The sequence below is a fragment of the Notolepis coatsorum genome (genome assembly GCF_963971535.1).
Source record: "Notolepis coatsorum genome assembly, chromosome: 19".
Classification (NCBI taxonomy): domain Eukaryota; kingdom Metazoa; phylum Chordata; class Actinopteri; order Aulopiformes; family Paralepididae; genus Notolepis; species Notolepis coatsorum.
Window position 1 is genome coordinate 88,220,542 of NC_140183.1, and position 22,052 is coordinate 88,242,593.

At 42.1% G+C, this 22,052-nt stretch overlaps 1 protein-coding gene across 2 annotated transcripts; it reads left to right on the top strand.

Moving 5' to 3' along the window:
* On the top strand, positions 1-20,485 carry mlf2 (myeloid leukemia factor 2). 2 transcript variants are annotated; one of them, XM_084336021.1, is made up of 8 exons: positions 1-290; positions 1,081-1,192; positions 1,319-1,354; positions 2,087-2,155; positions 2,346-2,483; positions 2,758-2,917; positions 19,422-19,636; positions 19,962-20,485. In XM_084336021.1, exons 1-7 carry the CDS (start codon positions 247-249, stop codon positions 19,631-19,633), a joined length of 771 nt encoding a protein of 256 aa, XP_084192147.1. In that variant the 5' UTR covers positions 1-246; the 3' UTR covers positions 19,634-19,636; positions 19,962-20,485. The 2 variants fall into 2 exon arrangements, with proteins under 2 accessions (XP_084192147.1, XP_084192146.1); XM_084336020.1 differs by having other exon boundaries at positions 19,422-19,629.
* Positions 20,486-22,052: the final 1,567 nt, after the last annotated feature.

Genomic DNA, 22,052 nt, shown 5'->3' on the forward strand with positions numbered 1-22,052 from the left:
CTAGGTGCAGGTAGCTGTGTGGAAAACAACTTGCCAACTAGGAGGCTACAAAGATAGCTATAGCTTTGTTACGTTTTTTTTTGGGTGGGGGGGCATTTCTTGTGACGGAGCACGCAAAGTAGCCGTCTTCACCGCTGGACGAGGGTTTGAGTGAATAATTATCCAGCAGGTTTGAAGAACCGACTCCAGCTTCACCCAGCTAGCTGACGAGCATCAGCTAGCGTTAGCTGATTAACGTTACCTAACATGTTTCGATACTTGAACGACGTTGATGACAGCCCCTTCATGATGTAAGTATTAACATGTCAGGTTGGCACCCTGTCACGTTGATTTGGCTTTTTTTTCCCCAGCCAGAAACATTTCAGCTAACGTTGCGTTTGCTTGCTAGGGGGATGTTAGCTTGTACACATTAGCCCTGAAACAGGTAGCTTACCTAGCTAGCAAGCTTTTCAAGGCCCAACCATTATTGGATAGCCATTAGCCAGTGAGTCCTAACTGAGCTCAGTAAAATACAATATCATTTTGCAACCCAAACAATAGTCTCCTAATTGATTGATTGATTGAAAACTTTATTAACAGATTGCAGAATGGGTACAATACAGTACGGCTCAATACACACAATTGTTAAGGGGATGCAGACCAGAGAAAGACTTTCGTCTTGTTTACATCACGGTCCCCCATTTTCAATTAATCAGGACATATGACACACAGATAGACAGTACTGCTACATCTATACATTTATAACTCAGTTTAACTGCCATTGTCTGGCAAACAACAGCCACGCAACCTACTAGTAGCAGAGCACTTTGTATAGTGGCTCAGGGTGGGAGGTAACGTTACCTCGCTAGTCTTGATTATATTCGTTATTTTGCAATAGATTTATGTGTATGGCTTTAACAGTGCTAACAATGGCTATGCACGAAGCTTGAAATCACAATGATCTTTTTTCTAAATAATAATTTAATCTGTCCAGTTTCATCTTGGACCACCTGTCTGTTGTTTTTACTCCATGCATCCAACTAGACCTGCATGGACAATTTTGACCGGCAGGAAATGGTGAGTGTTGTTTCTTTCTTTCAGGGATCCATTTGCGGCCCACAGACAGCAGATGAGGAGTCTGTTTGGTTCATTTGGCTTTGAACCTTTCCCTCTCACCCCACAGATTCAGGCACCCCGCGCACCTCACATACAGGTATTTGTGTGTATCCAATCCATGTATGCTGTGTTGGCTGGATTTTTGTGTTGTATGCTCAATAGAGCACACTATTGCCATTTTTAAGATTTGTGTTTTCATTTTTCTTCTTTTTTTTCCTTTTAGGCTGGTGCGTTGGCCCCTTTTGGGATGATGGGAATGGTGAGTGTTAGAATGTTCTCTTTTGGGTGTGCAAAACGCACCTAAAGGCATATTCACTGGTGTTCTAGTTCCCTCTCCTCACTGAGATAACAGTCGGTGATCACCAGATAAAAGCGAGCTCATCAACATTGCTGTTGTGTTTACTTTCATTAAAACCTGTGATTATCTTTGTGGTGTCACACAACCTTTGAACATCCTATTTCCTTTCAAACGAAAGGCACTCATATATTTTTCTTTTTCTTTTATTGAATAGATCAAGAGTGAGAGAGATAATACACGATGCACCTATCCTACTTTTTCTGCCCGGTTACCTGGGCTTTGGGTATCTTACCAATTCCAATCCAATATTTGTGTTATTTAATAAAAATAAAATGATAATACAAAATTATTTACATAATGTCTAATCTTTTTAAATAATCAAACAGCTGCGTACTACATGCATCATTATGATCAATCTATTCAATGTTCTCTTCTCAATCATGTGCTGCTTTGCTAATAGTGAAGCATGACGTGTTTGTCATGGATTCGGATCATATTATGTAGATACCCGATCCAGCTATTGGAGTCAGTATCGCACCAACAAACGCTATCAACATCGGATTTGTGCATCCAGAATAATGAACACGATATGGGCTATGTCCGAGAGTTCTGTTCTCTACAAACAGTTTGATTAATAGTTGTTGCTAAATCAATTGGGAATTAAAAAACCAAACTGTGTTTTCATTGTCACAGGGCGGGGGAGGAGGATTCATGGACATGTTTGGGATGATGGGGGGAATGATGGAGAACATGAACATGCCGGTAAGTATTTCTTCTCAACCAGATCTGAACGAATGGGAAAAGAATTATCATGTTGAACAAAACGTACCACGTTAAATTAAACTTACCATGTTGAATGAAACTTACCATGTTGAACGAAACTTACCATGTTGAACGAAACTTCAGAGAGAAAGTATGATTTACTGCTCTCTCTTTCTCTCTTGTCTTCCAGGATAGAATGAACGCTTCGCCAAACTGTCAGACATATTCCTCGTCCACTATGATTTCCTACTCATCGTCAGACTTAGGTGCCGGTGGGGCTCCTAAAGTCTACCAGCAAACCAGTGAGCTGAGAACAGCACCTGGTGGGGTAAGACTGCCTTGGCTCATGGCTCCTGAAAACGAATTGTCCATGGGAGTAGTTGGTACAATATAAACTCCAAGCCTCATTAACGTCATCACCACACTAATGAGCATACATATGTCATGTTTAAATGCACTCTAGTCATCGTCAACACCTGCTCACTGTCAGCTCTTAGGCTATTTCTAGTTTAAGTTAGAGCTGAGTTGACAGTGAGGTTGTTGGTGCGACACACAGGTTTAGTATGTTTATTCATTTATATATTTTACCACTCCCACCTCAGATCCGCGAGACACGCCAGTCAATGCGCGACAGCGAGAGCGGCCTAGAGCGCATGTCTATTGGCCACCACATCTTTGACCGCGGCCACGTTATGGAGCGTTCACGAAACCGCCGCACGGGAGACCGAGAGGATCGGCAGGACTACATCAACCTGGAGGAGAGTAAGTAACGGAGGGGACAGTGGATGGGAGTTGGGGAGGTGACTGCTCTAACCTGGAGGAGAGTGAGTGACTGAGGTGACTGCTCTAACCTGGAGGAGAGTAAGTGACTGAGGTGACTGCTCTAACCTGGAGGAGAGTGAGTGACTGAGGTGACTGCTCTAACCTGGAGGAGAGTGAGTGACTGAGGTGACTGCTCTAACCTGGAGGAGAGTAAGTGACTGAGGTGACTGCTCTAACCTGGAGGAGAGTGAGTGACTGAGGCAGGGTTTCCGTTAGAAAAAATTGTTGCCGGTCTCCGTGACCTGCAAGATTTCAATCTACCGGACAAATGAGATTAATTCCGGTCATAGTTTATTGAGCTTTAAAACAATTGAATAAAGAATGTCATCCTCAAGGCATGTAGATTTATAATATTATTACTTAAAACTATAGGCTACTTTTGCGTATACAGTCATTAATATATTCCAAATAAAATAAGTCCCTCGATACTCCGTGCTGCTGCTGACTTGAAATAAAATAGACCGCGTATGTGGGCAGTCGGTCCGACACTAAACAGCAGTCTGTTATAATCACATTTTTATGAGCTAACGAATTCCGTTATATTGGACATTTGTATTAATTATATCAAGCGAAGAACTGAGAAATTTTGCAGAGAGACTGCAACATTATCGTGGGTTTGCGTGATGTATATCTCCACCTCCGAGTCCCAACGACTTGGTGCTGGTCATAATGTCCGGTGAAAACAACTCCCTCCAAGCACAACTTGACCACCCGAACCGTACCAAAACAGGCCAAAATTAAATAGCCCATGCGACGAACGATTCATTACATTCGTTTCATCGTTGCTCCACCAAGCAGCCGGTCCAACAATGAAAGCTGTTATCAGCGCGAGCCGGTCGCAGTTAGTTTGCAAGAAGCATCCAGCTGCAGACCCGCAGAGCAGCTTTCCAGGTCTGGGGACCGCACTGTGCCAGCAAAGCTGGTGGGTTCTGTGGGTCTGCAGCTGCATACCTTCCGCAAATCCAGCAGCAAGCTCTCGCTGAGCGAAGCAACGACAACAAACGCAATGATTGTTTCGTTCATCGCATAGGCCACCCAACTCCAGCCCATCCAAATACAATTCAAATAATCAAACTGTGCCCAGAGGGAACTATTTTCACCGGACACTATGACCGGAGAGATTAAATATGTCGGACTTCAACAGATTTTGCCGGTCAAAAACCGGTAATTACCGGCTAACGGAAACGCTGGACTGAGGTGACTGCTCTAACCTGGAGGAGAGTGAGTGACTGAGGTGACTGCTCTAACCTGGAGGAGAGTGAGTGACTGAGGTGACTGCTCTAACCTGGAGGAGAGTGAGTGACTGAGGTGACTGCTCTAACCTGGAGGAGAGTGAGTGACTGAGGTGACTGCTCTAACCTGGAGGAGAGTGAGTGACTGAGGTGACTGCTCTAACCTGGAGGAGAGTGAGTGACTGAGGTGACTGCTCTAACCTGGAGGAGAGTGAGTGACTGAGGTGACTGCTCTAACCTGGAGGAGAGTAAGTGACTGAGGTGACTGCTCTAACCTGGAGGAGAGTGAGTGACTGAGGTGACTGCTCTAACCTGGAGGAGAGTGAGTGACTGAGGTGACTGCTCTAACCTGGAGGAGAGTAAGTGACTGAGGTGACTGCTCTAACCTGGAGGAGAGTGAGTGACTGAGGTGACTGCTCTAACCTGGAGGAGAGTGAGTGACTGAGGTGACTGCTCTAACCTGGAGGAGAGTAAGTGACTGAGGTGACTGCTCTAACCTGGAGGAGAGTGAGTGACTGAGGTGACTGCTCTAACCTGGAGGAGAGTGAGTGACTGAGGTGACTGCTCTAACCTGGAGGAGAGTGAGTGACTGAGGTGACTGCTCTAACCTGGAGGAGAGTGAGTGACTGAGGGACAGTGGATGGGAGTTAGTTGGTGAGGTGACTGCTCTAACCTGGAGGAGAGTGAGTGACGGAGGGGACAGTGGATGGGAGTTGGTGAGGTGACTGCTCTAACCTGGAGGAGAGTGAGTGACTGAGGGACAGTGGATGGGAGTTGGTGAGGTGACTGCTCTAACCTGGAGGAGAGTGAGTGACTGAGGGACAGTGGATGGGAGTTAGTTGGTGAGGTGACTGCTCTAACCTGCAGGAGAGTGAGTGACTGAGGGACAGTGGATGGGAGTTAGTTGGTGAGGTGACTGCTCTAACCTGGAGGAGAGTGAGTGACTGAGGTGACTGCTCTAACCTGGAGGAGAGTGAGTGACTGAGGGGACAGTGGATGGGAGGTGACTGCTCTAACCTGGAGGAGAGTGAGTGACGGAGGGGACAGTGGATGGGAGGTGACTGCTCTAACCTGGAGGAGAGTGAGTGACTGAGGGGACAGTGGATGGGAGTTAGTTGGGGAGGTGACTGCTCTAACCTGCAGGAGAGTGAGTGACGGAGGTGACAGTGGATGGGAGTTGGTGAGGTGACTGCTCTAACCTGCAGGAGAGTGAGTGACGGAGGGGACAGTGGATGGGAGTTGTGGACGTGACTGCTCTAACGGGATATAAATGGGAATGTCATCCTGCTAACTTCATGTCTAGACTAGGGGTGGGAAAAAATATTGTATTGAATCGATGCATATAACGATAATCTGCAGGTATGGATAATTACATGTTAGACGGCACCATTTATTTTCATCAAATTGGACAGCATGGTAATGGGAAGTGTGAAACTGTCAAATGGAAAGAATGTTTGAAGTGACATTCTCCACTTTATATTTACATATTACATATCCATTTAACTTTTTATCATTAATGGTCTCATATTTGAGTCCCTTTCAACAAGTTAATATAGGTCTTTGAGGTCCCCTAAACATAAAATTCTTTGCTGAAAACCCAGCACATACAGTTTTTTTTTATTTTTTTATTGGTCTTTTTCCCCCTCCATTTTTCCTCCGATTTTCTCCCATCCCCAATGTTAGTCGTATGCCAATTCCCAGTCCCTTCCTGGTCGCTGCGCACTTACCCCCCACAGTCAGATCATCTGGGAGAGTGGAGGCTACCACGTGCTTCCTCCGACACACGTCCAGCCAATCACCGCTTCTTTTCACCTGGCAGCGCGGATTCTCATTGAGAGGGCGTAGCGTGTGGAAGGACCACACTATCCCCCTCACGTCCAATCCGCGCTTAGCAGGCGCCCCGACCGAACTGTAGGAGTCGCTGTTTACAACGACCCGGACCCACCCCGCCAGCTTCTCCCACCCTCTGATACAGCCAATTGTATCAGTGCAGACGGCCAGCCAAGCTGGTGACAACCCCGGAGCTGTGAGCTGGATTCGAACAGGCAAATCCAGCTCAGCTCCAGGGCTGGTGACGAACGCAATCTCCGCTCGGCCACCTAACCGCCTTGCACATACAGTTCTGTTCTCAACGGGCTGTTTCTGTGTCTAACAAGTGAGTCTCTTTTTATCATACAAATACAATAATCATCGTACATCTAGTAATGGTGTACGAGCCTGTACCGTCAAATGAACTTCAGGTCAAACTCCAGCCAGTGAAGATCCAGCAATATATCAAACTTACCGTTACAAAATGTTGTCAAACATATTTTACGTTCAACTTTAGGTAGAAAAGAGAACGTTTACGAACAAACTGCCATTTTGTACACACAAAAGATCACACATAACGCATGTTATTAACTATGTCGATGTTGGCTGCAATTCTGAATGACTTGTTTCAATAAGGAGGGTTCCTGTCACAGCTGAACTGAGGAAACTGCACTTTGTACATATTAACATGTTCTCAGTGTTGAGACAACAACCCCTCATTGTGTAAAAACAATGCAAAACACAGGAAAAGGCTAACCCTAACCCGCTACTATATGGTATGTTATTATAAGTTAGACAACACAAATATCTATCACGATTCAAGGGGGAAAGAACACAAAAAAAAACTGATATGATAACATTGAGGGAAGATGAACGATAAATATTGGCCAGTGTAGTCTAGACATGACCTACTGTATGCTTCATTAGTGTAACTGAGGGGTACAATTCCCTGACTGTATTGATAAGTATGGTATCATTAAACCACTACCGCTTTATGTACTTTAACTACTGGCCATACAGTACACGATATCTAAATATGATGAACACTTTCCACAATGAAATCGGTTCCAGTCAAAGGTAATAATCAAATATTTAATGGAGCAAAAGGTACATAGAATATTTATCTTACATTTATCATTTGAATGCACTTGTAAGGCAAATGAGTACTCGTAGGCAAATCAACACTGAATGTCCAATCTCTGGTTACGCAGGAAGCAAGTATACAACCTGGCTCTTAGGGAATTATATCTATGGTACACCTAATGATATAGCGGGATATTCTGGAGGGGGTCCTCCCGGTTGTAAGCCGGTAGGGGGGGTAGGAGAGCCGTCGGTAGTAGACCGTCTGGTCAACGATATCTATGGAGACTTCAAGTACAGAAGACAGTGCAATAGACTCTTGATCCGCAGATGAATACACCTTGGTTCTCTTGTAGGCTGTAGCTCCACAATGAAGAAGAAGCTAGGCGACCTCAGTCTCTCTGAGCGCCGACTCAACTTGACTCCTCTCGGGGGTAAATCCAACACTCACAGGCGTCGGCGATTATCCGCTCCACAAATCACAGTACCAAAGCAAATATATATTCCAGCCGCATAGGGCTCAGCAGTCGTCGACTCGTCGGGTAGGTAATCCAGTGTACATGTCCCTCGGTCCTCGCCTAGATCTCCTCGGATGAAAGCGCCATGTGGTCGGCCCAACCTGGATAAGACTCTAGATAACACGAGGAAGCGTTGGAGATGCTGGTCACTTTAGAACTCTAACCGCACGATGCACCATACACGATAGACTATTATTAACTTAATAGAAATACGTCGCACTCGACGGTACAGTGCCAAACTCTGACAATTCAGTTATTAATTCGCACAAGGTCTCAATGCTATTCTAAGGCCAAACAGGCCATACTTCACCGCACGTCGTATCGTGGGTGAGGCTTCACGTTCTGTTACTAAGTTGGGAAGAAGGGTAAGGGACTTCTACATTTACTTGCGCCATATTTATATGCACGGTGAACAAATAGTGCCACTCTCATTTCGGTAGCCGTATCCCTGAGCGGAGCCGGGGCTAGTACGGACATGTCTCGTCGGTACCTTTGAACTTGACGCCAGGGGCTGGTCCCCTGGCGCCTGGTCCTTTGTCCAATAAGAGAATGAACTATTATGGGCTATAGTAGGCTAAAGGGATATTCCGTGCATATGTACAAGGAATATACAAGGGATATCAAACGACATACAAATACTATTCAATATATATCCATAAATAAATATATATATTCGGTTTAATCTGATCCTTCGTAACAATTAGAGTGGGCTATAGTGTTACAAATAGGTTTGTCCTCCTCAATACTTGTGTGGCTTATTAAAGGGCTTGCTTTCCAGAGGGCAGAAATAGACCCCATATAATATAGTAACCTCCTTTACTCGGAGATGAGCAAATTAAGTCGGTTTGTGTTTGAGCCGGGGGGGGACTCGAGCTTCCACGTGCAGAAGCGAAAGTCTGTTGACTCGATTTAGCAAATGGGGTTATATTGTGGGGAAGGGAAAAGGCAGCATTGTGGGAATATATCAACATAATCATATTGGCGTCGGTACACACAAGACATACGCAAAGTGATTCCTCGGTTTAGTGTATACTTGTCGGTATTTTCCATCCTTAACCACCAGCAATGGTGAACTGTCGTTTAGTTAAAATAAGTGGTCTACATGTTAAAATAATAGCTCTACACTCGACAGTCATCACTGATATAGATTGTATTTTTTTATATATATATATATATATATATATATATATATATATATATATTAATCTTTTAGCGCTTATCGCTTTTTTCTACTGGGCAGTCCAGTAGAGAGAGAGGAGGAACGGGAGACAGTGGGGGGAAGACACTCTGCAAATAACGACGGGTTCGGGAATCGAACCCGGGTCGGCCGTGCCGCGACTCATCGCGTTATGTGGTTTGTCACTGGGGCGCCCCATTGTCTTTTTTTTTATAAAAATAAATCATCATAATTTTGAAATGAGATCGAGAGCATGATTTTTTTTCCGATTAATTGCCCAGCCCTACTCTGCAGTAAACAGAAAATAGATTTTCTGGTATCCCGTTCCCACTTTCCAATCAGGAGAGAGAACTCCACACTGCAAAAATGGTCTGTCAAAAATAAGAAGTAAAAATGCAAATGTGTCCTTGAAACAAGTAAAATAATCTTCCTAATTTGGCTTGGCAAGATTTCTTGAAATATTTAAAAAATAGGGACTGGGAGACTCATGTTACTGACCAAACACTCTATATCAGTGATGGCTGTTGGAATCAGAGCTATTATTTCAACATGTAGACTACTTATTTTAACGAACAAAAAAAGTACCCTTTCAGCAGACTGAAACATGGCAGATATGCTGTCGTTATCTTTTCTTTGTGATCTAGGATCACTTTTCAAAGAAGCAGTATTCACCATTTGCTATCATTGATGAAGAGTAAGAGGAAAGGTGCTGGAGGAGAATACACTTTACATGGGCAACTAATGTGCAAGGTTGACTGCTAAACGAAGTCGCACCAGTTAAACATTGAAAAGCGTTTTAGCAGTCGAGTCCTTTCATCATCATTGCCAGACGATCCTGTGAGAAGTGTTTTGGTGCGCTCTTCAGAGGGTCTTGCAGGGTGAGAGTTGTCGGAGACTGACGATACCCACTGTCATTCCCTGACTATTATCTATCGTATATGAAAGATGGCCTGCAGATTGCGGCCCCCCGAGTCCTCTTATCATTCCTTTTGGCTACAAGCAATGCCGGCTACTAGGGACGGGCATTTTTAAGAAGAATCCAGATCGATTGATCGCATGCTATACTCGAGTGATCGTGTATTACTCGAAAAGGGGAAAAAAACTCAAAAAAGAATACCGGTATATATATTTTTTTACTGAATTTAGTTCATTCACGTATATGTTTAAGGAAACCAACAAACAGTTATAATCTTACACATACATGTGAAACGCATATGTAAACAAAATAATTTCTCATAAAAATTATTAATAATTTAAGATCGATTTCTCATAGCTACGAGTAATCGATTAATCACGCCCATCCCTACCGGCTACGCTATTACATTTTCCAATAGGCCTATGCATATCATCAAAAAGACAGGTAGAAAGCACTAAAGCCTTTGACCTTTTATCTGCGACCAGCAGCTCTATAGCTCACTCTCTTGGTTGGTCCACAAAAGTGTCCCCACCCTCGAGTAGCCACAGTTTTTGCCCCTAGGAGGCTGAAACTCGGCATGGAGGTCAAGTGTTTGTGTGCAGTGGTTGTGTGTCACTGTGTGAATGCATGCATGTGTGGATTCATGCGCATATACGGTTGCAGATATTGCGGATTCACACTTGTTAAATCATAACATTTGCATTAGCCTATTTACCACTCTGGATTATATTAAGGGCAGTTCATCCAGAATAAAAAAAATAAACATGTTTTCCCATTTATATGCTATATATCCATCCAGATAGTTTTGGTGTGATGTGTCTTTTTGAATTGTGGGTTAACTGACCCAATATCGAGAAAATCCTTTCATCTTATCTGAATGAAACTTTAGACATTGGGTCTCTTTCTCCAAAATTTTTCAACGAGTTCTCTTGGAAGACTTATCTTGGAACCGACTGAGACAGAATCAATGACAAGTTCACTCTGAGTCCCGAACGTGCTGGTAATATGTCTTAAGGGGCTGAAACGGTCGCACAAATGATATGATCTGATATCTGCTTGGAGAATGGCATTCTGTCTTAAACTCAAAAGCGCGCCCACGTTCAGGTCATTTGCATACAAAAAAACGCCTCCAGAGCCCCTTATAAGGCAAAGTAATGATGCAGCTGTGTGGAAATGGATGCGGAAGCGCTTTGCACGTCTTGCGACCCATCGAAATGAGATTAGATTAATGTATTGTCATCATATATAGTACAGCTCGTGGTACACCTGCCGCAGCGCGCACACACACGCACGCAGTAATTTAGGGATGGGTATCGTTAGGATTTTATCGATACTACTACTCCTATCGATACTGCTTAACGGTTCGGTACTTTATCGATACTCTTATCGGTTCTTTTTGATAATTTTTTTATGATTTTTATATTTGCAGTTGAGAGCATTGGTCATCTCCCTACAGTAAAGATTAGAAATGATTGAATTATTGTAAATGTGTGTGGAGTGGTGGGAATAGCTGCTTCAATAATAACTTATAACAACAACAGACAAGTTAGACAACTATGTATACAAAAAAAACTATATACACTGAATGATTAGTTGTTACCTAAAGTCCTTGGACTCCACTGTAGAGAACGGGTGCAGGCCTTTGACAACAAACTTTGTCACAGCCCTGTGACACTCGTTCACCCTATCCTCTGTCATCTTTCCTCTAGCTGCTAGGGAGAAAGGACTTTGGGTGGTGGAGGTAGAGGGAGGATGTGTGGTGGGCTCACTGGCCTGGGACACATTGGTGGCTGACCTCAGCTTGACGATCTATAAAAGGTTTTTAGATTGTAGTATTTGTAGCTAAACAATTATTTTGTTTATTAGCCTATTTGTAATAATTCGTTATTAGCATAGGAAACTCTGTATCTTGGCTTACCGGCTGCAGTGGACGTGGATGCAGATGGACCACTGCGCGCAAGGCAGTCGAATACGGCGCATTTCTGCACACTAATATAGTGTTTTGCAAACAAATGTTTTGATAGATTGCTCGTATTGCCACCCTTACTGGCAAATGTTTTGTTGCACTTGTGAACGCTTCGCTCTATCCGCCATCACGACTCAGTCCATGCAGAGCTGTCTGTGTCTGTGTGCAGCGCGCGTCGGCACGGAGACAGCGCTGAGATGCTTCCAGCTGCAGCACATCAGGTGTGCGGGGCTTGTATGTGCGGGGCTTGTAAGCGCTGCTGTCTGACGTGCTGCAGCTGCATACTATTGACAGCGCTTTCATTAAGGAGTACCCGTATGTATGTGTAGCGCGACTCGCGAGGAGTGTGTGTAATAATGACTCGCTGCTTCTCGTGCAGAGACAGAGAGAGGAGAGATCGTTCGCAACTTTTAAATAATAATAATAATAATAATAATAATAATAATAATTTTTCTAGAGTATCGATAGCAGTACCGAGGACGTCGGAGCTTATAAATACTCCGGTATTTTCTAATATAGTACCGGTTCCCGTTTAAAACCGGGGTCCGGGGGGCATCCCTACGCAGTATACTGTAGCCTACGGCGTAATGAATGAACGCAGTATAGGCTTATTATTCCATTAATGACTTGTTGCATTAGGATTTAGTAGATACTATATGCTCTGCCCTACGTACAGTATAGGTACAGTCTGTACTTATACTGTACGTAGGGCAGAGGCAGAGCATATATAGTATCTACTAAATCCTAATGAAACAAGTAACTAGAATATATTAAGCCTATACTGTTCATTAGACATGTAGGCCATACTGGCGCACACAAGACTTGTTATGGAATATTAATGCAGTCTATTGCCATGCGATTAGCTTTAGTTCTTATTTATTTATTTATCCACTGTCATTTCAGTGTTGGTGTATAGGCTATATAGTGTATTTCAATATAAGTTTAATTGATTAATGACATTCGAAGGAATGCAGGCTTATAGCTATATCAACCCCCTCCAATGTACAGTAAATTACCAAGTATGGTTGTCAATATTCCAATGTACAGTTTTGCTTGTACAGTGTCCCCCACCCACCCCTCCTACCCAACCCCCCCCCCACCACCCAACCACCTCCAATGCACAGTCCCCCCCACCCCCCCCCCCCACACACCCAACCCCACCCCACCCACCCAACCTCCTCCAACAGTTTCTACGTCAAATGTATATACCGTACTTTTCGCACTATAAGCCGCACCTGACTATAAGCCGCAGCAGCTAAATTGAATTATGTGTACATATATAAGCCGCACTGGACTATAAGCTGCATGTGTTTTAATGTTTAATTACCATATGTAAGGAGTGGAGCCTGCGGCTTAATTTGACTCAACGCGGGAAACCTCACCCGGCCCGGACACCGAAAGGATTGACAGATTGATTGCCCTTTCTCGATTCTGTGAGTGGTGGTGCATGGCCGTTCTTATATTGAGCTTTAAGTTCCCACCTCTACAGAGAATGACTCCCATTGGGACACAATACTGTCGGACAAATAACATTAACTCATTTACAAGTTGTATTAAGTTTAGCAAATAAGGGATCAGATAAATAACATTTCAATGCAGTAAAAAAAGCAATATTTCGATTTTCGTGTTTTGTCCACATATAAGCCGCACCGTTATATAATCCGCAGGGTAGAAAAATTGGGAAAAAAGCCGCGGCTTATAGTCCGAAAAGTACGGTACTCTCTTTTCTGGACTTTTTGTATCACAAACAGTACTGTATTTGCAAATCTGGTATGTCATAAATGTATAGATGTAGCAGTACTGTCTATCTGTATGTCGTGTGTGTCATATATGTTATGATGAATTGAAAATGGGGGACCCTGATGTAAACTAGACAAAAGTCTTTCTCTGGTCTGCATCCCCTTAACAATTGTATGTAATTGAGCTGTACTGTATTGTACCCATTCTGCAATCTGTTAATAAAGTTTTCAATCAATCAAACAAAGGTCTGTCCCAAATCAATGGGATATATTGCATGTTGACCTGCATTCTTTCAAATGTATATAATTAATCATTAAAACAGATGTGTAACAAATAAGAAATACAAATTCCACAGAAGGCATTAAATAATTATTATTTTCAATCATTTCACAATAATTGCATAATTGTGTTTGAATATCTGAGTAATTAAAGTAATTATACATTTGTCCAAAATAGCTGGTTCAGATATGGTTAAGCTGAAGCAGCTGCCCTGTGATCCGATGAATCCATATTATTTATTTTTCCGACATCAAATGCGTAATTTCTTATCGTACAAATATTGTCATATTTATTTTAATTATGATTAAGTAATTAATTCCAAGGAGGCCTGTAGCGTTCAGTCTGTCAAGTTAATAAACATTTCAATTAGTCAATCAATCATAAGATTGCTCCTCATGGGGAGCTCCAGTAGCTCACCGCATATCTCGGCGCTATTTCTGCGTCGGGGAAAACCGTGCTCGTCACGGATCTGGGGGACACGAGTTCGATTCCCGGACCCGCCGTCATTTCTCAGAATGTCTTCCCCTGCTCTACATCCCGTTTCAACCTGTTTCTGTCGGTCATACTTGACCAGAAAAGCGATAAACGCTAAAAAAATAAAGCTAAAAAAAAAAAAAAAAAAAAAAAAAAAAAAAATGCTCCTCAGCACTCTTAAATCTGATCTCAGCCACGCTCAAATCTGATCTCAGGAAAATTTGGGGAATCGCGCTACCAGCCCTAATATGTCTTACATTTTTGGTCGTAAATCAGTTCGGGAATGAGACTCATTGAATTTGGATACAAAATAATGTTTTGTATTATGTCATTAATATAATTTGTCATTAACATAGCCAAATTGACAAATATTTCATAAAACATAGAACACTCTGAAGGAACACACGGAGCACTCAGTGGATTAAGTCATAGTTCCTTTTTCAGATTCAATGTGATTAATAACTAAATAGTTATTTAAAAGATACTATGTACAGCGTGAAAAATGCACCATATTTTATGTGAAACAATTGCCCAACAATTTGTGGAACATGTCTCCCTCAGTCATCTTTCAGATTATGAAAGTACAGAATGTAAGCTTTCAAATGATGAAATTAATATAATGAAATGATATTGAAAATATTTGAGGAAGATTGAAGCTTATTTGAATCTAGTTAAACGTCAAGTCTCGGAGCAGAGAAGAACTGAGAAAATCCAACCAAGGGTTTGGCTGCATTTTTAACACCTTGGTAGTCGGGGACTAGGTGTGAACAATATCTCTTTAAATCCACCCCTAACCACTAGGTGTGAACAATATCTCTTTAAATCCACCCCTAACCACTAGGTGTGAACAATATCTCTTTAAATCCACCCCTAACCACTAGGTGTGAACAATATCTCTTTAAATCCACCCCTAACCACTAGGTGTGAACAATATCTCTTTAAATCCACCCCTAACCACTAGGTGTGAACAATATCTCTTTAAATCCACCCCTAACCACTCCCCCACTGGATGAGCTGTCATCTGTCACACAGACTTTGCTGCATTATGGATTCTCTTATAGAATAGACTTGGCGCGTTATGAAATAGGTCTCCAATCTTCTCACGTTGCATATTATTTAAATTGGACATTAAACATGTAGCTTATTATTATTATTATTATTATTATTATTATTATTATTATTATTATTATTATTATTATTATTATTATTATTATATAATTTGGTCAGCCTTTGTTCTATTCATGCGACAAATGAGAGTTAGACTAAGCAATATTCCTGCAGGTTGGTAGTTTTAGCGTTTTCTCACATTGCATATTATTTTAACTAGACATGAGTTAAATGCACAGTATACAAACATTAACGCCCACACCACACTAGACATGTTTTGCAAAACATTAATCTTTGGAACCATTTGGGATTTTTTGTATCTGAATCGGGAGATTTAAAGTATCTCTCCGTCGCCCACAGTGCACGTAAGTAAGGCATAGAATATTGAAATATCTAGATGGGTATTTTTCTCACTATCAATCTATCATATATCTGTAAAATTCTATCGTTTCTCAATAGTCCAGTGCCCTCCGCAGATCGGTCCCCGAGACAGACGAGCTGGTTGCGCGTAACGGAGAATAGAGAAAGATGCTTGACTTTGACTTGACTTGTCCCTGGTTTTATAATAAAATGACAAAAAGACAAAGGTATAATGTTCAACAAGCATCGGAACTTGCATGTTGTTTTAATTAGACATAAAACGTGTAGCCTATTATTATTATTATTATTATTATTATGTCATGTGCGTGGGTTGGTGGTGCGCCCTATCCCACTATGGGATGTCCCCGACACACAGAAGCCAGGACGGTATAACGGCCACATCTTCAGCTGATAGTTGATTCCGTTGAATAGCCCGGTGCAGAGTCGCATGTCAATACAAAAGCCATGTGCTGTTTAAGTGTTTATGGGCGTCAACAGAAACTCGAGAACAAAGGCCGGTGGCTGGAGATTAGCCAACGAAACCACTCATGTGTTTCTAATGTAAATGTTTCTCCCAAACTCGGACTTAAAAAACTGCCTTTTTACTTAGAGATACTATAACTGTTAGCTGCTACAGTTAATATGTTCTCAAACATTCAAACTGATAATATGGGAGAAAAAAACTAAACGCACAAAAAGAAAACTAAAACATTTCATTCATTTTCTCACAATCTGATTTTCTGACATAAGCCACCAGCTGCTGGGCCGGGTCACATGATGTGTGTGTACGACTGTACGCTTGGTTCACATTGTGCAGCTTCTACAAAAATGCAAAAAACATATACAAAATTATTATAGTTGCTTTTGGTTATTGTTTTATGTTTTTTGAAACTACAGTAGTTGTAGAAGCAAAATATCATACCAAATATACCAAAATTTGATAATATAAAAAAATATTCCAATCCAGCCAAAATCACCAATTTCATGGTAGTACCTTGCCTTAACCCGGTCGGTGTGGTAACTAAAGGAACAATGCTAAAAGACTGCCTATATGACACCATCACAGAAGACATCACATTTTAAGGAACAGTCTATTGAAAGTTATGTCTAATTGTGCCTTAATTAGCCTTATTATAGTTAACTCGTTTTTGGCATCGTTATTTCGTTTATTCGCTATATCTATTCATAATTTAATTGATTGATTGAAAACTTTATTAACAGATTGCAGAATGGGTACAGTACAGTACAGCTCAATACATACAATTGTTAAGGGGATGCAGACCAGAGAAAGACTTTCGTCTTGTTTACATCAGGGTCCCCCATTTTCAATTCATCATAACATATATGACATACAGATAGACAGTACTGCTACATCTATACATTTATGACATACCAGATTTGCATATACAGTACTGTTTGTGATACAAAAAGAGTCCAGAAAAGAGAGTATATAAATTTGACGTAGAAACTGTACATTGGAGGAGGTTGGGTAGGTGGGGTGGGGTGGGGGGGGACTGTACATTGGAGGTGGTTGGGTGGGGGACACTACAACTGTACAAGCAAAACTGTACATTGGAATATTGACAACCATACATGGTCATTTACTGTACATTGGAGGGGGTTGGGTTAGGACATTTACAGGGGCCAGTTTCGAATTGCAGTCTCCCGTAGGTGTTCTTTGAGAGTGTTTTTGAAAGTGGGTAGTGATTCACATTCCTTTACAGCTTTGGGTTCATTCATAGCTGCAGCCTCTGGTATCCCCTTCAGAGCCTGTCTGAGCTGGCAGACGGTCAACACCACCCTCTACTGCCAGGCAGAGCTATTGCATCTCATTGAAAATGGGCTGTTGTGTTTTAGGAGGCGATCTGAGCCGGGCGGGCGGGGTTTAAATACTCGGGCGAGCCAGTTCTATACAACGATGGCATCGAACAGTAACTCCGCCTGCCCGTCATTGTGAACCGGTCGGTAGTGTGGTACAGACCTCCACGAGCATTATTTGGAATTGCGATCAGATATTTGGATAATCTCTTTTGCATTACATCAGATACAAGGTAAGAACATTATATATAAATTAAGGCTGTCAAAGTTAACGCGTTAACGCCCGATTCTATTAACACATCCCATGCCGAAAACGGCTTACATTTCAAGTTCATGCGAATTCTGCCAATCCATGGCGTACGACGTTATTGAGATCATATTTAATTTTTTCGCCATGTTATTCATAATTCCCTCACGGAGCCTGGTATGATGCAGTGGGAGCATGCACAACTCTGCAACGCTTCAATACTGCCACCTGGTGGATGATCGGCGAGTTTCCAAACCGGAAGTGGATCTCTTGTGATCCCGGTGCATCTGACAAATGCGTCCGGCACTCGCATATTGTTGCGGGACTATACACACGTCCGTGTGTAGCGATCGCTGCCATAACACAATAATCGATACGATTTGGCCGTGTATTATGATTATACAAACCGGAAATGGATTTAGGAGATCGGCGTCAAATAAGTGGGATCTTTTTCCTCCAGTCTCATCGTCGAACGGTAAGAGGACACTGACGCCATTTTCATCGTGTTTGTTTATTATTATCCATGCAAACTGCTCTCATCAATATATCACCCATACTACATAAAGCATTTACCGACGATCACAGAATTATAAACGACCCCCCCCCCCCCCGTTCATCCGCGCATGATTTAGGATCATGTACAGTTGACATTTTTTAATATAGCGTGTATCGCCAACAAACGGCATTTGATAATCTATATATGCGTTTATGCCTATATCTCACGTTCTAGGAATTACTGCTGAAAACGATAACATATTTATATTCTAGACTGTATTTTCGTATGAATCTATGAATGAAAAAGTAAAACGTTCCTACATCCTGAACGATGGATAATCGATGTTGAATGGGCCATAGTAATGTCAATTTAGCAATACAATTTAAAAATGTATAGCCCTGCAAAGAAGGTGAACATCTCCATAGGCTTACAGTGCTGGCAGAGAGTGGTATAAGATGCTCAAATTGCGTGGCAGGGAATGTGTTAACACCACTATTTTTTTTTTTTACTCACGATTAACTTTGATACCCATGATTAGATAATCAGCCGAAAAATTTCAACGTGATGACTGGATTACAGTAAAATGCCTTTTTCTTGTCTTTTTCCTGGAATTACTGAAAAACACCCAAACCATACTCTATTCAAAACAGTATAAAACGGAAATGTACGGATGAAAAAGCAATCTGTCTCAGGCATGTTGACTAGAAGCAACTCACTGAGACTCGACGGTGTTATTAAACCCATAGATATAATATAAGATATATTTTAAGCACTCGCAAATGTCAGTCTGAAACTATATCCATTGAATAAAGACCTGGCGATGAATGGGGTATCGGCGCCCCCTGCTGCTGGCGGTCAATGTGTTAACAAGCCTTTGCCAGCAGTCCTCTTGTGGCTGTGTTAATCTAATCTGAAATAGGTGTTTGAGGACTCGTCCATCTGTGTGATTGGTTATCTGTGTCAGACGCAGCCCTTATGTGAACATGCTCACCGCTCAAGTTGGAAAACCTGGGTTGACCAAGTCAATAACTTCCATTGTGACTTGTGACATGAATTAAGTTTGAATGTGGTTGTTGGGGATGGTGAAGCCAGCTGCTGCCTGCCTCAGAGACACCCAGGCTATGTTGAATCTGCTTGGTTGTATAGGCCTTCAGGCCAGTAAAGAGATGTTTGGCCTGACCCCTCACCCCCCCCCCCCCCCCCACCCTCTCTCTCTTCATACCAGGTGAAGCCGCAGCATTTGATGAGGAGTTTAGGAGGGAGGGAGGCAGGTACCCTCCCCCAAACGCCCGGGGGCTGGACTATGGTCGAGAACGGCGGGCAGGAGGTCAACAGCTGGCTCTCACTGCACCTCCCAGCTCCACGTCCCCTCCCACCCAACGGAATGACCCCCCTAGGCACCCCCCACCCCCAACCCGCCCCCGCTACGACTGGTGAGAGGTAGGAAGAAGTGAGAGTTGTGTGTGGCTGTGACGGAATTCTGTGTACTATATGCAGGGTGCCTACAGTATACAAACATGGAAAAGTCATAGGATTTGAAAGTTGCCTTTTCCAGTGCGGGGGGGAAAAGTATTGGAAACGATTATACATAATCAAAGAGGCTTATATATCTGTCATAGAAGCTATGCTGTATGTTATGGAATTGTCACTGAAAAAATGTCATGGAACATGATGAGCTAAAATATGTAGGAAATATGTAAATGACTCCTATTGCAGCTTGTGACAGAATGAAACACTTGTAACTCCGCCTGCCTGTCTGTTCCAGGGCTCATGTATATGGAGATGAGCAGAAGGATGGAGGAGAGGTGATTTTGCCCAATGCTGTGAACCAGGATGAAGAGGGAAGTTGGTCATGACAACTGATCACCACAGATGTTTGATATGACTGGACTGTCTATATATGAACTATACATCACACACATGTGCGCGCACGCACGCACACACACGCACACACCCTCAGTAGTTGCATTTACAGTTCAACTTCCCTGCTGTTACTGTCAACACACAACTGTGCACACACAAATACACACACACACATATACAACTACATGCATACAGACACGTGCACACACACTTTGTATATAGAAACACATTCTCAAAACACATTTTTGGCCACTGCACTATAAAAAAAAGTATAAATACAGTGCCACACTACAGTACATACATCTGCTGTACAGCACATCTATGTTTGTGAAGACACTAGTGTGTCTGTGGATTGAATTGTATACTGTTGACTAATTAAACTAACTGATTAAAATCATTAAAAATTGTTAGATAATTGCAAACTCATCAGAGATGTTTTGTTTGTGATGTGCGTGATACTGCATGTCGGAATTGATGGCTTACCGGTATGTTAAAAAAAAAAAAAAAAAAAAAAATAGGTAAGATACTATACACCTACTCAAAACTGGGTGTACTGTTTTTATGTATATATTTTAGGTAAACAAACATTGCTATGCACCTTTCCTTGGTTGAGCTTCCAATCCTACACCATCACGAAGCACAAAAATAACCAACAGATACAGTAGTGCCCCAGGTCCTCACAGATGGAAGCAATCGTTGTCCAATAAAGCCATTACTACAAGGTTACCAGCATGACTCATCAATACCAACAGCGCCAATATCTCAAGTGTACCAGATATAAATATGTCAAATATGCCATAACATCAAATGTTAAGTATATAATTATAGGAAATAACAAAGACACCAAATCTTAAAGGAACACACCAACGTTATGGGAAATGCGCTCACCGTATTCTCCAGAGTCGGAGAGATACCAAGTTCCTCTCTGCGTTCAGTAGAAAGTTATCCGGCTGCAAGCTAGCCTAGTTCAGCACAAATTAATGGAAGCGGACCAGCTAAAACACCTCTCCCGGAGTTTTACGCTAGGCTAATGGTCCACATCAGCTTCCATTCATTTGTGCTAAGCTAGCTTAGCTTGCAGACAGATAGCTTTCTACTGAATGCACAGAGAAAATTGGTATAATCTTCTTGATTGACTTTGGAGAAGACGGTAAGCACATTCTCCATAATGTTGGCATGCCCCTTTTTTAAAGAGCACATCAGACCTTGAAAGTATATACATACAAGTCTTAAATTTATAAATATATTGACCACGCATAGCAGTTTCTTTCTAAAGACGACGAATAGGTGGAATCGAGATCCATTTATTGGTTCTCATGACTCCAGCAACAATGCTTTGGTTAATTACCTCCACCATCTCTGTTTGTCTGTGAACAAGATATCTCAAAGTGATAGTGGGCTCGTCATAAAATGTTCTGTGAACATTCATGACCCCAAGAGAAGGCCAAACCTTTTTTCAAATTACCCCTTTGTCGTACAGTCAGAAAAATTATGCTCAGAGCTCCTCATAGACGACACCTATTTTACGTAATTCTTTTTCATACTATTCCTTGGCTGTTGACTTCATTCTTGCAAAACTAAGGACCAATATCATTAAATGTATTTACATAATTAATAGGCCAAACCGTATGACTCAATTGAATTTAGGAAGAAAGCATGGTAAACAGAAAGTGATGTGTTACTTGTAAACGCTTGGGACTTCTTAAAAACTTGTTATCCTGTATAAACCCACCCCACCCTTAACCTCATTGGACCTCTTGCCCCACCTTAACTGCCCATTGGAGGCGGTCCATGACATGGTGCATGAGATACCATTCTTTTAGTGAGTCCTGTAAACTCTTTGCACCAAACTTGACAAATATGTTTGTCCTACTATAACGAGGGGTCCTGTGAAGAGTCATTTGGCTTCTTGGTGTATGAACTCAACAGCCTGTCCAATCATGATGACATTTGAAATGTGCTTTCCCCCTTTTTTTTTTTTTTTTTTTTTTTT

What these genes read in the sequence shown, in the direction of transcription:
- mlf2 (XM_084336020.1), top strand. Translation starts at nt 247, where the DNA reads ATGTTTCGATACTTGAACGACGTTGATGACAGCCCCTTCATGAT. An exon ending in TGGAGAACATGAACATGCCG is followed by an intron (nt 2,156 to 2,345) that starts GTAAGTATTTCT and finishes CTTGTCTTCCAG; the next exon opens with GATAGAATGAACGCTTCGCC. An exon ending in TGAGAACAGCACCTGGTGGG is followed by an intron (nt 2,484 to 2,757) that starts GTAAGACTGCCT and finishes CTCCCACCTCAG; the next exon opens with ATCCGCGAGACACGCCAGTC.